At 40.3% G+C, this 17,545-nt stretch overlaps 1 protein-coding gene across 1 annotated transcript in view; it reads right to left on the reverse strand.

Moving 5' to 3' along the window:
* Positions 1–406: 406 nt before the first annotated feature.
* Positions 407–17,545, reverse strand: part of SYT5 (synaptotagmin 5) — a 36,954-nt gene continuing 19,815 nt past the window's right edge. The window contains exons 2-9 of the mRNA XM_063301167.1: positions 14,417–14,575; positions 12,268–12,449; positions 9,837–9,956; positions 8,713–8,880; positions 8,332–8,499; positions 7,942–8,059; positions 7,161–7,294; positions 407–4,903 (exon numbers count right to left, since the gene is read on the reverse strand). Coding sequence (XP_063157237.1) covers positions 4,694–4,903; positions 7,161–7,294; positions 7,942–8,059; positions 8,332–8,499; positions 8,713–8,880; positions 9,837–9,956; positions 12,268–12,449; positions 14,417–14,575 — 1,259 coding nt within the window. The 3' untranslated portion in view covers positions 407–4,693. The remainder of the gene's footprint in view (positions 4,904–7,160; positions 7,295–7,941; positions 8,060–8,331; positions 8,500–8,712; positions 8,881–9,836; positions 9,957–12,267; positions 12,450–14,416; positions 14,576–17,545) is intronic.

Raw genomic sequence — 17,545 nt, forward strand, 5'->3', positions numbered from 1 at the left:
TAGGAATGTTTCTATTATTCTATTCACTTTGGAATTCATTCAATAAATGAACTGAAAAATATTGGCAAGCATTAAAAATGTTGGACTTTCACCATAGAACTGCCTCACCCAACCTGGTGCCCATTGAGGGAACACTAGTCACAATAAACTGGGAATTCTTGAAGAACAGCTGTAGAATACCTTGTGTGTGTTAGTTGTGGAAGGCTGGATTAAGATAAATAGAGGGAAAAAAAGATCAGTTGGAGTTAGTGCAATGACATTGCCATTCATTTGGCTTTGAGGGTAGAATACCGTTAACAAAGAATAGGTGAACAGGACAGGATATTTCAATAGGATGTGAATGTTTTCCATTCACCAACCCCAGTATAGCCCTAAGCAAAAACAATAAGAAGCAACACATTTGAAATATAGAGATCTCTTATTTATTAACAGACAAGAGTACTGTTTAGTCAAATACATCAATATTAAAACTGGTTTCAAAAGAGGAGTAGAAGCGGCTTTGAAAGGACAGCACCGCTCAGGGTAGTTCATAGGAGCGAAGGAAATAGAAACAACACACACCAGAGTTACAAAGCCTTCTGTACTTTACACAATCCCTTCAATCATAACAGTCACAGAACTCTTCAAAACTTAGAAGGTGGCCTCTTTCCAACGCTGGGCAGTTGATTTAGGCATCTGCATACTTGTTGATGCCAAAATGTGGAAAGGATGGATAGAAGTTGGGAAAAGATTGAGTAATTAGCAAGATACAGTGGATGGAAGTACAGCACACAGCACTGACTGATGATTCCAATATTATCTTTGATGTACTGATCAGTTCTCAAGGACTGTGAGAAAAAGGGAAATGAGGTGGACTTTCAGCTGCCTGAAATGAACAACTGTTTGACATATTAAACATCTCATGGCTCAGCAACTGCCATGTTGAATGCTCCTCTTCTCACTAACATTCATAATTCAAAGTAAAACATGTGTGCGGCAGCTCAGTGGGGATTAATTTGATGAGGCTAATAGAGCAAGGCATATTCTAAAGTGGAGTGGATAAATGTATAACTCTATCAACACCACAACTACAAAAACGCACTAGCCAGAAAACAAAATGGCCACCATGCCTCTCATATGGGCAATAACCTTGGCCTAGTCTTTTTAGTTACCTGTTTGGTGGGATGGGGGCATTATTAAATCCCTCTCCACTACATCTCCACTGGAAGCTATTAGTGAAAAAAATCCACTGGTTAGAAAACTGACATTGGATCAACATCCTCTTTATTATTATTCTAGTTTGCACCAGTTAAGAATTAATATGTATTTTCCCTTTCTTGGATAAAATGAAAGTGATCCATTTAAAACAACGTCTGAAGTGGTAATACTTTTGAGGGCCTCAGTAGCTTAGTTGTGTGAGGCGATTGTCTCTTATTTTAGAGAAACTGAATAGGTTTTTACTCAGCACAGGATGGGAATCCTACATGACTTTCCTCATGTATTATATTGAAACCTTGAAAGAGAAATCGAAAATCATTGCTCCTGCTTTGTCAACTGTCCATCACAAACATTGCTAAGATTAAACAATAAAATGAAAGAGTTGCCCTTATTCAGAAAATGAGATAGTATGATTATCCTGTTTGGAATAAACCAAACATCTTATTCACAGTCAGATCTATGAATCCCAAAGTAAATGTTTCTGACTGTTGCCATTTGACACAATGATCACTTCTTTTAGAATAAGTGTGCTGATTTACAATACTATTTCTCAATACGCTTTTCCAAGGAACTGCGTGAATGTTTCATTGTGCATGGATGAAATAAGCAGACCTTCTATTGTTCTTTGCCAAAACCCCTAAATTCTAAGCCACTTGTTACAAAATTTTGCATGCTTTTCTGGAAATGAAATACCTGTTACTAAGGAATAAGCAAACGTGTGGACTATGGCTTTTGAAAAATTGTCACTACACAACATGCTACAGCTTTTTAAGGTATTCCAGTGGCTTCTCTTATCTAATGCTGTTACAGATCCAGGCCCCTCACCACTTCTGTCACCGGCTGATTGAAAGACATAGACACTATTGAATCCTTAGCAGCTCTTCTCAGTTGTGTGCACTTTGTGTAGTAATGGACTACATTTCCCTTCATCTCCAGCCTAAGTGGCTGGGGATAAATGGAATCATATCCTTGCTTGCATACCTGGAGGCCACCCAGGGAAATACGACTGTCTAGGAAAATGTGGTGGAAATAATGAAAGGAGGATTAATACTGGTAGAATATCTGTCCCAGATGTCTTTAAAACCTTTCTCCCTAAAACAGAGAATTACTAAGGCATCAATCCTATATCCATTTAGCTCCATTAGTAAAATATATAGGCTGTGAGTAAAGTATATAGGGATTGCACCGTAAGAACTTTTCCGTCCCCATTCCTTTTTCCTCAGTTGTTCTTGTTTTACAGCAAGATTTAAAAGAAAAAACACTAACTTGGTTCCCCAAGGAATATGAAGCTTAAAATAATGCAAGAGCAGATCCTTCTATAGCCGAAACTGGGAAGTGGAACTGAGCCATCTTGCCTCAACCAAAGAAGTAATAGAACTGTAACACTGTTCCTAGAAATATTTGGTATAATCATGTATTGAGAACTGAGTAATGTTTAACCCTTAGTCTTTTTTCTTATACAGTCATTAATAGGTAGCCTTAGAGGTGAGGCTTATTATTATTAAAATGATGATTATCTTCTTCTAAAGGAAAGTTGTGCTTTCCCTTGGAACTAGAGTCATCTGCAAGATGCAAGATTTAAAACTATTGTAATGGGATGAGAAATCAAGTCCAGCACGTGCTGCAAAATTATGGGTGAAAAATCCTAGTATTAGTATCAAAAGATCTGATTTTATTTTATTTTTTAAAGGGGGGCATACTTTTGAAGGATTATGATCTAATCCGGAATTTGGTAACAGTAACAGAATTTTGGCATAAAGGTTACATATAAGTATTTTAATTCAGGATTATAAACCAAAATTTGTGGTTTTTAATTATTCCCCTCAGTTTCAATTCTGCTGAAAGTGGCTGGCAGTGTAATCAGCTACAAATTCTTAGCAAGTCATCCAAATTTTAAACAACTATAGAATTATAGAATATGTCTAATAAATTGTAATGTTACTATACTAAAAGTATTGTAAACATGTTTTAGCCTATGGAAAACTATTGTCAAACACTTTTAAATCCAAGAGTAAATTTTTTGGATAAATGTTTTTTTCTGTTTATAAAATGCATCAAACTGCTTTCTAACAAACAGGAAACCTATTGCAGTTGTATAATAAACCAGTTTTAAGCTTGTAGCAAAAATGTAAACATGTTTTTAACAAAGCAAAATTATTACAAGTTGGATAGTAAATTGCTAGGAAATATAACCTGCTTTCAGAAAGCTTGTAGCAAATTTTCCCTAATACCCTTATTAATATCAAACATTTCATAAACATACATATTGTAAAGCACAAGTTGTCAAACAGATAAATGCATAAGCAAAACTGTTATAAAACTCAAAATTCAGCTGATAACAAATTAACAAACTTTATGAATAGTTTAATACATTGGCTAATGTGTAACACACTATTATGCTCTAGCATCAAACTGCAGGCTCTACAAATTATTGTTAGTTTCTAGTATGTGGAAGTTTTGTAATAAGATGGTTAGGATATCCTATATCATGTTTACTAAATTTTTATATATGGAATTTACACACATTACATTTTGCAATTTCAACCTACTCGGTCCTATTTTGGACAGAGTGTCAGAAACTAAGGAGGAGTACATTTGAAGTATTTCAGAATCCAATGTACAAAATTCTACCTCACTCTTACCCTGCAATCCTATAATATGTCCACAGAAGTATTTTTGAATTAAATTACTTCCAGCTAAATGGATATCAATTCTAGCCTTAGTCATAATGTAAACCCATTATGAAATTGTAGAAAACTTATTTTTAAACTATGTTTTCAATGTGTTGTTATATTTTTATCCAAGATCTAGCTTTATAAAGTTGCTTTATAATACAGTCTCCAAAACTTTTTAGTCAATGTAATTGGAGCTCATTGTAACTTTTAGAAAATCTATTGTAAACATATTTGTAGACATTGTTTACTATAGAATTCCATACAAGGTCTAGTTTTCAAACATGGCACCACAGCAGCATCCAAAATGTGTATGAAATGATATCCCTTAAAGAAATTTGGTTTTGAACCTATATTATAACCAAGAATTAAAAAGGATTAACAGTAGATTTATTTGAAGTCCAGTTGCCAAATTTGACAGATATACTATTACTATTTAGTAATGCTTTTGTGGGAAAAAAAAGGCTGTTTTTACATAAGGCTTGATTTTCAAATGCACAAGTCAAATCTGAAATATGTATCTAAATCTGCATAAATTGCATTATAAGCCTCGTAGCTGACTTATAGTAAATCTGTCACTTGTCTCCAATTACTATGTAAGCATTCTTTCTTTTTTCACACAGTGGATTAAAAAGTTTTTTTTTCGTCTCGGAGATTTTTTTTTTTTCAAACAGGAAATGGCTCTGAGAAAAGAGACAGGCTCACAGGTTACCTTCCCTCCCCCCCAACAGGCATTTTCAGGGGAGCCTCACCCACACACTCCCATTTGCTTTGGATGGGAGACGGAACTGTTGCCGGAGATGACGGCCAGGAAGTAAAGGACATCAAGAGGTCTTTATACCAACCGCTGCATCCACCTCATCTTCAGGCTGCAGGGTGTGCCACTGGGCAATCGGTCTCCGGGGATTGGCCAGCATATCAGACCAATGGCGCAGCTCAGTACCTGTGGCATTACAGCCCACAAAGATCTTCCCAATGGCTTCGTTCTTGCCTAGTTTGTCATAATCCAGGACTGTCAGGACAACTTGGACTTTCTATAGAAGGAGAAAAGGTGTGGTCATCAGCATGAAAAGTATTTGGAGGGACATATGAATTCAACCATTTTCCCTCCCACTGTTGCCCACGGGCCATTTCTGTTTTTAACTTCTGTTTCTCCATCTTGAGTTCCAATATATACGTGCCACTTGCAGAGGCCAGCTTGCAGGAATAGGAGCAGACAGGAAAAAAGATGAGGTGCTTGCTTGAACCCATCACTTCTCCTCTGAAAACTGCAAGCCTTCAACTTCACAACTACCTGAATTTCCAAGACCTTTTGCTTCCAGATAGTTTGATCCTTCTGGTGAAGTGGAAGCTAAGCAATGACAAATTATGTGACTCTTGACATTAATGCAGGTTTATCCTAGTAGGAAGGGATAAATAATAATAAGGTCACCCAGAGGGGTTTATCAAACATATTCCAATGCCATATTGTAATTTACACTGTGTCTGCCTTTGTCCCGCCACTGTAATGCAGCAAGCCAAAGGTATATAAGCTGTGCTTCTGCTTTTGTTCAGGACTGCTCAGCAAGCTGCCAATGCTTTGCTGGGAACCCACGCACACTGTACTTCTCTGCACGCTTAATACATTTATGTTATATCTTCACTTAAATCAACCAGGTTTTGGCCACAACAGTTTGGTGTCGTGACTCGGATCAGAAGGATGGAAGGGGGATCAGTCAAGCACTTGCAGCATGCTCCTGCCGATTTTCCAGGGTTGTGGTTTCTGCTCCCCCCCACTCCAGTCTCTTGTGGTGTGTAGTGATGGGCAGGCAGGTCAGTCTGTCAGCAGGCTGTGTGGGGGATATGAGAGTGTTCATCTTGTTTAAGAGATCAAGCCTCTTTCGAGTCAAGCTCAACTCCTACTTGTTTCCAAGAATGCCGGTGTGATTGAGCTGCACAAATTCGCTCCTCCCCCACTAGAATTGATGTGTAGATCAATGGCATGCACAGAAATCCCCCCTCTTCTTTGAGCCAGCTGTGCTTCATTTATATTCTTTGGCCATGCTTCCTTATGTCCATTCTAGGGTCTCGAAGTATAGTAACTGATCCATCAAACAGAACTGAATTCTGACCCTGGGACAAACAGCCCATGCACAGAACTGCCTGCTGCATGACCGTCCATCACGGGGATCAGTGAGGGGAGAGAGACTCTTCCAGATCCACCACCCATCTTATTGGCAGATCATGCCAGAAGGCAGCAGTGGCTGAATCAGGAAGATTCTCAAAGTAGCAAACTCCATGCCAGTACCACCACCTTTCCATGCAACCTGCCAGCACAGCATGCAGGGGATCTGGGAGAGGACAGCATGCTCTCCTCTCCCAGATTTCCTGCACTGTGTGCTCAGAGGCATATTGGTAGGACACATGGGAGGGGGCAGCACTGCCTGGAGAGAATCTTCCCCTTTCAGCCAGTGGCACCGCACCAGATGACCTACCTGTCTGCCTTGCCTTGCCTTGCCCTGCCCTCCCTGTTGACCATCTGACAAAACTCACCTTCTGCCCAGAGTCTACATTAGGGAGAGTGATTGGTGGATGTTTGTCCTGACAGCAGGGAAATCCACCAATCCCTGCATCTTAACCTGGCCCACAATAAACTGTTAGGACAGTGTTACTCAGCAGGCTCATTAATGAAGTAGAGCTCAACTGTGGGAACAGAGTGAAAGTAGATGCTGGCTTACTTCGTGCTTCTTTGTGGACTGAAGAACAGCACATTAAACCAGCTGTTGGGATGTCCCATGTAACTCTTGGGCGGCCTAGCTAAAGGAGGACATTAGTAAGGGAAGACTATTCTGTGGGGTTCTGAGGAGTGGATGCTTTTCTCCTCTAAGTTTGACATAATAAATGTCTCTTTAACAATTATTTTTAAGTACAAAGAATTTTATATTTGTAGAGAAGTGTTCCCTGTTTGGCAAGGGACTGTGAACATCTTACCACAGTTTTGTTTTTTGTTTTTAATTTGGCAATTTGTAATGTAAGTCATGTTACTAGTAAAACTAATTTGCACAAATAGCTCAGCCGCAGGTATAAAATGGGATGAGTTACCAAAAAAAAAAAAAAACCACTTTGCAAAACAAACTAGCCTGAGGTCTTCAAATAAAATGCATACAACAGTCCAGAAACTCCTGTTTTGAAACAAGCAGTGCCAATTTTGGACAGATGAAAGTGACTGGAAATAATTGGAGCATATTCTCCATCTGTGTTTCAGAATAGTTATTTTCAGGTGAAATGGGACGGCAGGGAGGGAAGGTTTACCTGGATTTGTTCAAAAGGCACCTCAAAGCTGAAGGATTCATTATAATAGGGATTCAGGGTATTTTTCTTGATAGTTGTTTTCTTCTTCTTGATACGTTTCCCTCCCTGCATGAGATGGATTTTCACATATGGATCTGGTGTAGGATGACAAAGGAAAAAGAGATGTGAAAATGCTTGATGATTGTCTTCATATTCCCACTTCCCTCATTAGAGAATTTAATTTTAAAGCCATTTCTGGGAGAGTGACAAAGGGCAAAATAGTTGTGTTTATGTATGTATTTTTTAATGTTGACCAAGGCAAATTTTCATGGCACGTTTTGAAGCATTTGTTAAACAGCCAAACCAAGAAAGAATGCTAAGTATTTTCAGAGCTCCTGTCCCGTATGTTGAACAACTGTTGATCCAAATTAAAGGAGCTGGCTCATATGTCTTTTTTTTTTAAGCCACAGCAATGAGAGACCTAGCTAACCTCTATGCAGTAGGGAAAATGTAAGTGGACTTTTCTGGCCTCCCACCCAAGGACAATCTGAAGACTAATTCCCATTCTTATTCTTCATAAGTCCTACACACATACACAAACGCTTGAGAGTTGCATACTTCATTGCTTCTCCTTCTCACCTCTTCTTCCCATGGGAAACTGTTTGCTTATATAGCCAGGAAAAGTTGGAGCCAGAAATTAAGAGAGAATAGCAGGAGATTCAGAGTGCCTCCAAAGAGATAATCCAAATGGCACATAAAACTGTTCACCCATTTTAGTTAAATTTAATGGCTTAATTCTTACCTGAAAGCCCTCCCACATCCATCTTTTTGAGATTTTTGGCTTCTAGCACAATAACTGTCAATTTCCCAGCTGTAGGGACATATCGGAGTGAGAAACAAATGTCTCCCAACTTCTCATGCTGTAGAAATAAATAAATGAATATTTCAGAGCTAGGATGGATATTTCTCATAAGACTGATGCTGTTGTCAAGTTCTTCTTGATTATCTTCCATCCATGAGTTGGGTTATTACCTCAATCATGTGGCAGCTGTCCATAGAAAAGCATTGCCCACTTCTTTTATTTATACAAGTGCACACACACACACACACTCTGTATCCACCAATGCAATTTTCAAATTACCTTTCAGTTAGAGCTTTTTGTCTATGAACAGGGTTCTGCACAAGTTCTTACCTCTTCCTTCTCTGCTGACTGCAGATCTCGCCACTCCTCAATCACATGTGCCAGGTCCACAGTGTTCATGGGGATACGGATCTCGCCAATGGCATCATGCTTGGAGAAGCGGTCAAAGTCGTAGACAGCCATGACGAGAGTCTTACCACCAAGTTCTGAATAAGGGACCTAAGCATTAAACATATGCAGGATTAAATTGTGGGCACTTTTGGTTGAGCCTTTGTTGGTAGGTGGGGATTAGAGGCATGAGATGGAGAGAAGTTGATCCACAATGGATAAGGGGAGACCAGAGCTAAAAAGGAAGATGATAGGGTTCATGTACAAGAAATGTATTTGAGAATATTTAGATCTTTGGCCAAGAGAAGACAAATGTGAACTTACTTTAAAGGTGAAAGATTCATTAAATGTGGGGTTGAGAGTTTTGCGATGGACTTTGGTTTCAAACTTTTTCTTTTTCTCTGGAAGCAGGAAGACTTTGACGTAAGGATCGGAGGTGCCCCCAATGTCCAGCGCTGGGAGGTCAGCAGCTTGTATAATGCCCACAACCAGCTGGATAAAGGTTTAAGATGAAAACATTCAAACCTAGGAAAATACCTTCTGTTGAGTCACATCATTAGTCTATCCAACTCAGGACTTCTCTGTTCCTCTGAGAATATTCTGCCAAGCAGGAATTTCCTCAAGACCGTTAATCATGCCATCACCTTACTTTATTCACAATATTTAGAAGGAATCCAGATGAAGTTAACTTCTAATTTTAATCTTCCTGTGTTTACTCTACCTTCTCTCATTTTTCCTCTCTCCCCCCCTCCATTAAGGAGGTAGAGAAAATGTATTTGGTTTGATAGAAGCTGCCCACCTAGAAGCAGCTAGGGTGACAGGAAGAAATGGGTCTTTTCCAATTATTTTAGCTAGGTTCCTCTGAGATGCAGATGCTGGGGATGGAATCTGGGACTTTCAGTAAATAAAATGTATATTACTTTGCTGAGCAAATGTATGACCTTTCCTCACCTTTACTTGCACCCTCATTTTCAAATATTGCCAGTAGGATAGGATGAAAGGACTGGTCATTACTCTAGACAGGGAATACAGTTTAACGAAGGTAAGTTGGCCAGCTGTCCTGTTTCAGGCTGAGATAATCCTTAATTTGATAGTGTGCTTCTGAAAGTCTGTCTAGATCAAGTATGCTTTTATACTATAAGGAGAAGGATCAGAGGCACCGAAAATGCTTGTTCAGAGTTAGCAGCAGAAAGGGGACAATGACCTGGTCACAATCTTTCCCATTATAGAGAGTTGTACTGTAGTTCCATTTCCATTATAGGAATTATTTCTCAATTTGTATCAGTACTTATAGATCAGAATGGGCAAATAACTTTGCAGAACTTGTCTTTTCTTGACAATGCATTTCTTATTTTCTGGATGATGTTTGAGCAGACGTCCTAAACTGACCAGAACTGGAAGATCAGTCTGCCGCTATCTGAGCTGAGGCATGTGCTTGCCCTACCCACCTGTGTGCTCTGGAAGTCATAATCAAGTGAATACTGGAGTTTCCCCAGCTTCTCCTCTGTCTTCTCCCCTTTGGACTCCTGTAACAGTGATGGATCTAAATCCTCAACTTCTGGCTGTACCTGGAAGGAAGGAGAGAAGGAAATGGTCAGAGCAACCAACAGGGGAGCATTAGGAACAGGGCCGCAACTAGGGAGGGGCAACCGGGGCGCCAAAATAAGCGCTGGGGGGGCATCAAAATGAGTGCTGGGGGGGCCAAAATGGGCGTGGAATTCATGTTTGCCCCGGGTGACACAGACCCTAGTTGTGGCCCTGATTAGGCGGATGAACAGCATATGCAGGGCCACATGATCCGTTCTCCCCTTCTCATTCTTAAATGAACTTTACCCAACTTTTAGCACTCCAGTTACACTGAGATGCAACATCCCAGAATTTCAGTGCCATCCTGGCTGGAAATTCTGTTATAATCCTTGAAAGGCATCAAGGGTGGGGAAAAGCTGGTCTAGATTGATCAGATATTATGGGGGCCCAGAGACAAGCAGTCAAACAATGCTAGGTTTACAGCAAGTTGTATAGGTTCCTGCATCCTCATCATCCTCCAGTTGGTGTCAATTTTCCCTCCACTCAGTGTGAATACACATACCTCTCAGACAATGCTGATCTTAACAAGTGGATGTCATTCAGATGCCAAACACTTGAATATTTCAGTGCGCATTCGCCTGCATGGATGGATAGGTCCCTCTAAATTCTAATGAAAAAGGAGACTTGGCATGAAAGACTTGGGAGCAGAGAGCAACTAGAATAATTACTCTGGGCTCTCACACATGGAGGGCCCATCTAAGGGCTAATCTAGTATTCCTAACACTGATCAGCTGAATTAGTGCAATTCATTAAAGGAATCAGAACAAGTAAAACATGGATGAAAAATTACATTGGCATTGGCTGCAGTGCAAATAAAATGGTGGAGAGGATGCTCAAATAAACATTTTGCTTCCCTGATCCCCTAAGAGTCAGCCCGGCTTAACATAAATAGAACTTCCAAGATGCTGGCACTCCAGTCCTTGATGCTAGGCTCTTCTCCTATGATATGGGACCCCCCTTTATTCTTTTCTCTAGGGTCTAATGTTCACAAGTTTAGCACCTTACAATCACCAGTTAGCTGCCTTCAGGGCTAAAGCATCCTCAAAACTGAGCTGTACCTCCTGTCCTTCATATCTGTGTATCTCAACCCCGGCAACTTTAAGATGTGTGGAGAATTCTGGGAGTTGAAGTCCACACATCTTAAAGTTACTGAGGTTGAGAAACTCCGCTCTAATATCAGGCCTGTATTTTTCCCCTTGTAAATATACAGCCCCAGTAACTAACGGTTTAAGAGTAAGAAAATATTATGAAGAAGAGTTAAATAGCTCCTTCTGTTCAATGGTTTGACCCCTGCAAAAACTGGGGTCCAGTTCTACAGTTCATGTTCCCTGGCCCAGTTTGTTCTTACAAGTGGATCTGCGCTCAGGAAAATCCGTGATCCAGGTGGTGCTACCTGTTAGTGGCAGCCTCCTCTACAATGTTATGATTTCAGATTTGAGATGGGGGAAAGGCCAAACTTCCAGGAGAAATGGTGACAGTTTTTCCACCTTGTGCCTGCCTAGTTTCTGTTGCCAAAGGGGCCCAGCTTCCTTCCTTCACAATTCTGAATCCAATCTGTTTTATCTCAAGACCGCCTCCTTGTGTGACATCTTTTTAAAATAGAACTCATTGAATTGAAACTGTTCTCCTTGAGTCAAGAATCAGTGCTGTTTCGAGAGTTTTCCAGAAGGAAAGCGCTTTGGGCAGCTCTCCTCTTCTCCTTCTCCCTTGAATTGTCTCTCTTCATCTCTACCCCCAAACCAGGTTACTTGTTGGTCATTTGTTTTAGCAGTTGCATAATGATATGCCAGCATCTGATACCCACTCACCCTAGGTTATACCACTGCTCCATCTGCTCCACTATGGCTTTTCTGATAGGACAGTCAAAGCCATCATTCCTTCCCATTGTCACCCATAGTGACTTGAAATACTAGGAATGGAACTTGTGATCTGCCATTTCCCTGGACCATGGTCTTTCCTCTATGTTGCAAGCAAAAGTCTTCAAATGTGCAATACTTAGCTCTGGAAGAGGTTTGGAAAGCAGCAAAATTTTTCTCCACTTTCTGGCAAATTTGAGATTCTGCATTTGAACCACCACCTTCTTCCCAGTATATTGGTTTTAGAGCACAGTTTGAAGTCAAACAAGATCCTGCCTCTGTATGGAGGGGTCATTTGAAGGACAAATTCTGGCCTTTTACCAAGATCAGCCCCAAATATGCAACCTCTAATAATAAATAAATGATTTATGAGTCATGCAGGTTCTTTTACACAAGATAGGTCCTCAGGTTTGGGCTGTGGGAAATAACTGCTCACCTTATCAATGTAGCTTTTACCCAACTCCTTCACCTCCTTCATATTGATCTGTGCCTTGACTTTGTCTTTGCCTTTCTTCCCTTTCTTCTTCTTACCACAGCATTTTTTACAAATGCAGAAGCAGCAGCAGAGAAGCAAGAGGCCAGCAACAATGAGGATGGTGGCCAAAGCCCATGGTGGTACTAGAGTGGGCAGAAAAGGATAGCAGTGAAAGGAGATGCTGCTGATTCTGGAGCAAAGAGGTTGCATCTTATTTACTACTTAAATATGACTTTTCCTAATTGTCACTGGGAGTATCTAGTGGGCCTTGGCTGATCTGAGGAAAGCTTAGCGGAGCCATACCTGGTTAATAGGTGGATGAGAGACTGCCAGCACATCCTAGGGTGAAGGCTAGACAGGGGAACTGAAGAAACATCCACAAAAAAGACAACGGCAAACTATTTTCCTACTTTTACCAATATTTTACATGGTTGTGTCCCTGTAGTCACCAGAAGTCTAGGATGACTTTCCTTTACCTTCCAATAGCCCTCTCAAGTAGATTGTTGTATTATATTAGTGCTTTTGTTGTTATTATTCCTGCATTTTAGAAACAAAAGTGAGAATGATCTTAAGGATGCCTATGGACATCTAACAAAGGGGTGATCAAGTTTGTTTATATAGTGATGACTGTTGTTCCAGTGTTCATGGTTCACAAGAGCAATTAATAGAAAGGACATATTGGCCACACTGTCTATTTCATGTAGAGATTCATAACGGGAGGCCTGGAGGCTGTATTTGCCCCCTAACAGCTTGTAGTACAGCCCCCAGAAATCTCCAAAAGTTATTATCAGATTGTAATATTTAATGTAACTGAAGGGGAACATTGTTAAATGCATGACTAGTTAGTAATCATATATACTTTTAATTAAAGTTAAATGTAAATGAAATCAGGTTAAGTGTAGTTTTTGTTCTGGCCTTACACTTTTTAGGAAGAGACTCCTAGAAAGGGCCAGAAAAAGTTTTATATTCCTGCCATAACATAAGAACTGCTCTTGAATTAAAATGCCTCCCAGGAAGTCTCCACACTGTTTCCTGTTAACTCTGCTTTGTGGGCAGGATGCCCTGCAGTTCCTTGATTAAATTTCCCTATTTGGCATTTTTTGATCCTCTGCTTAGTATGTCAGGATAGGAATTTTGGGTTTTTTTCAGTTCCCAATTCTTCTTATCTCACATCCATTCCAATCCATATAGATTTCTTTGTAAGCCTTTTTCATGTAGTGGTGCCATTCGTGTAAATGGATGTGTATCTATGCATGGGAAATAATCCTGTTTACTGTGCACAATTCATTAAATTGTAGTTTTTGCCTTCACGATCTTTGGACAGTGGGATCTCTAGCACACCAGAGACAAATTTATCCCACAGTCAAAAAAGATTGCAGAACACTAAGAGATATACTGTGCTCCTATTTGCTTTGACTCATTGGGACCAGCGGGGTTCAGTATTAGTAAATGTGGCAAGGGCTGAAATACTAAAGGTGTTTAAAAGGCTTTACTGAGATTCCAGAGATGTATTTTCCAGTGTTTTTTTTTTAACCACTCCTTTAAATGCAACAGTGGGTTGCCTTAACCATTTAACCACATGACACTATCCTCTAACTTCTGCAGGTTCTCATGTGATTGTCCATCTTTTCAGTATCTAAGATCTGGTTTCCTTCTACAGAGCCACCTAATCCCAAAAAATCTCTTTATACATTTACATCATGCATTTCAAAGCTCTGCTGATTGCTCAAGAGAATAGAGTTACTGGAATTATTATAATACATTTGCAGATGTAATAAAGAAAAAAGGGGAGAGTGAACATGGACAAAATATGGGATTGTGAACATGGACTCCAGCTGTGGGAAATAGTGAAAGGTTATAGTATATATACTTTATCAAATCGATATTGCAACAACTGCACAGCCTCTAGCTTATTTAGGTTTGGGGGCCAGGGAATGGACTTTTGTGGCAAAAGGCAGCCCGGCAAATAATCAGTATTAAAAATAAGACTGTCTAATAAAAACTCAAGAAATCCAGGTGATTTGATTCAAATAAATTAGCCCTGGTAGTTTCAATTAGAGCCACCCTCCAGTTTGAAATCTGAGATTGGAAACAGCCTAATTCTACCTACTTGGCAGTTTCCCCAGTTTGTTCATGAATTTATCTTTCATGTCTGAAAAAACGTTCTCCTTGGTGGGCATCTCGGTGGCATTGATGGAGGGTTCCATCTGGGATTCTGTCACTTCTGAATCCATCCTGGCTGACCTCCGGGCTGCATTCATTGTGGAATCTGGAAAGTGAGAAGGAAAAGGGAGATAACTTACGCATTCTCCTGACAAGTGCTACAGGCTTAATCTAAACATTTTTTTAAAAAGTTTTGTTTTAAAATTGAATAATGCAGTCTAGTAGGGAAGTGTCTTTGCAACTGCATCTTCTCACCAATCTCATAGCCAACTTTTTCTGGAAATGAAGCCTTGGACTTTTCCCTGTTCTTATAAAAGGAGGAAAAAGAGAACAAGAAGGAGTAGAGTTATCAGGACCTTTTTACATGGCTAAGAGGTCTGGGGGCTGTTCATTGACCTCTCTCTGGCCCCTTCCCTATTTAATTCTCATGACCTCCTAAGTCAATGGCCCAGCAAATCAAGATATGTTTGAAAACCCAAATACTGAAATATCTCTTGGCGTTATATTTAAACTGGTTACTTTACTTCTTGTAAAATAAAAAAATATCAATCCAATCCACAGACTTTGGGTACCCTCTTCCCCCATATGGGGCCTGGTCCTAATAGTTGAAAACAGTTAGAATATAGGAGCAAAGCCAGAGGAGAAAGAGGGCTGAGCTCCACCCTGTATCTTTCTCAAACTTACATTCTGACAATAACACACAAAATCTTTTATCTAGCTCTGGTACCAAGAAGTGTTCTGTTCATAGAGTGCAGGATTAAATAATGTAATAGTCTCAAGAATTAGCTGTGAACAATGAAAGCCTTGGCCTTAATCCATCTTCAGCTCTCATGATCCTCTCTTTCATCTTACAGTGAGGGGATTATATAATCTCACTTTCAACATTATTCTAAGAATTCAAGAGATCCTTTAAACGAAGCTAGATTTGTCCATTATTTGCTCCAAACCACTATGGCAACACATCTAAAGCAGCAGCTTCATGTTGCATTGTGCACACCACAGGTCTTCTCCAACTTGGTGCTGTTTCAAATACATTGGATTGAAATCCTATCTTCCTTAGCCAGCATGTTGTTGGTTGCAGATGATGGGTTTTGCCCAACACATCTGAAAGACACCAAGTTGGGGACATTTATCTCAGTAAGTTTTATTTTCCCCTGCTTCTTTTTAGTTCCTTCCAAACATTTCTTCATTTTGGCTTCATTTCCCATTCATTATTGCGGTAGTTCATTCCTCCCCCCCAACTCCCAATTTCAGTTGAGTTCCAGCCAGCCTCTGTTTCTAAGTGACATACAGTTACTACTCCCCATTCTTGGCCAGGACATTGGAACTGCTAAGTTTCAGAGAGCTTAGCAATTGTTCATTTTATAGGCAATTTTAAAAGGTAGATAGACCCAGCCTTTAATTCAACTTAGAAGAGCTTTCCAACCCATCAGCTGGCCCTGGTTTCTCTCTCATCCTCCCACGATGACCTTTCCATGAACTGTACACTGTGCTTCATGCTGTTCATTCACTCCCAGAGTCTCTTACGTAAAGCAAATTAAAATAAAGAGCAAGGAATGGCAGGAGAGGGGGGGAGATACTGGCACAAATGAGATGCCTGTCTTTTCCCATTCAGGTTTTCCACTCACTTTAATTATAACAATGAATGGAGCTTGTTTTTTATTTTTTATTTTATATTCACCCCACCCCAGCCACCCCAAAAGACCACACCGTATTCCACCTCCTCTACTTGTCTGCCAGCTCACCTGCCTGTCAACCAGTCTGCTTCTTGACCTCACCTGTCCAATGAGATCTTTCCTGGCACACAATTTCAGCCTAGGTCTCAGTTGCAGCAGGGCATGTAGAAAACCAGATGACAGAATAAATTATCCACAACTAACTTTCCACAAGTCATGCATTTTATGGACCTTTTTTAAAAAAATGAAAATAGTCCCCATTTGTAATTTGCAGTGGTACAGACCGTAGAACAGATTCACCTCCTCGTCTCTTCTTTGTGAGAATGTGACTGCGCTGCCTCAAGCATAAATGCATCTCCAGATTGGCATTTTTAAAATCAATGGTCTGGCGCCAGTGCGTCCATTCATTTGCTAAATTGAAGCCTTTCAAGCTTCTGATTACATTCCAGTCAAGCACAGATGTGTTTCCCCCTGCGGTTTGTCTATACAACGTACGCCTCCATCTCTATTATTAGTTAACTTCTCTTCCACTGGTTTATTCCAATTGTCCTATAAGCTTGCCCAAAGTATCCCAAAGACCATATTCAGTCCATGCATTGCCCATTTTGATTCAGTCTGTTGTATTGTTATCTATCTATCTATCTATCTATCTATCTATCTATCTATCTATCTATCTATCTATCTATCAAATTTATGCACTGCCCATTCCACTATGGAAGTGATTCTGGGCAGTTTATAAATAAAAATCATAAAAACCATTTTAAAAAGTACAAAAAAAAAAATGCCAAGTTAAAAGAGAAAAACTCAAAAGGTGGAGACAGCGTCTTCAAACCACCAACCACCTGTAGGGCTGCCTACCACTCTTGGTGTCATGAGTAAGGATGGCGAGCAGGGGGCTCCCTTCCAGACTGTTAAGCACATGCGTAGCACTGAGGAATTGGTGAGCCATTCCAAGAGGCACAGATTGGGACCGCCTTAACCTGCGGGGTTTATATGGCTGGGTTTTTCCCACGCTTGTTCAGTTTGTTAGGATTACTGTTATGTATTAGCAATAAAACATTAGAGAACAGTTCCCTGTCTCAGAGTGTTTCCTGGGAGTCAGGACACTTGGGTCCCCAAGCTAGTTGGCAGAGCCAGGCCTTGACGCTCTTCCAGAAGGCCAGGAGCGTGGGGCCAACCTCACCCTAGGGGGCAACGTGTTCCATAGGGTGGGGGCAACAGCAGAAAAGGCTCTCCTGCTGGACCTCCTCCTAACATTGCGACAGGGTGCCCAAGATGAGCAAAGCCACCCTTGTCATGAAGACCACATCTAACACCAACTGCTCATAGATCCTTTACCTTTCTAAAAGATGCAAGGTGAAACTGAAAAGGTTTAAAAGGGGACACTGTGTTACTAGAGC

The sequence above is a fragment of the Candoia aspera genome, chromosome 4 (genome assembly GCF_035149785.1).
Source record: "Candoia aspera isolate rCanAsp1 chromosome 4, rCanAsp1.hap2, whole genome shotgun sequence".
Taxonomy (NCBI): domain Eukaryota; kingdom Metazoa; phylum Chordata; class Lepidosauria; order Squamata; family Boidae; genus Candoia; species Candoia aspera.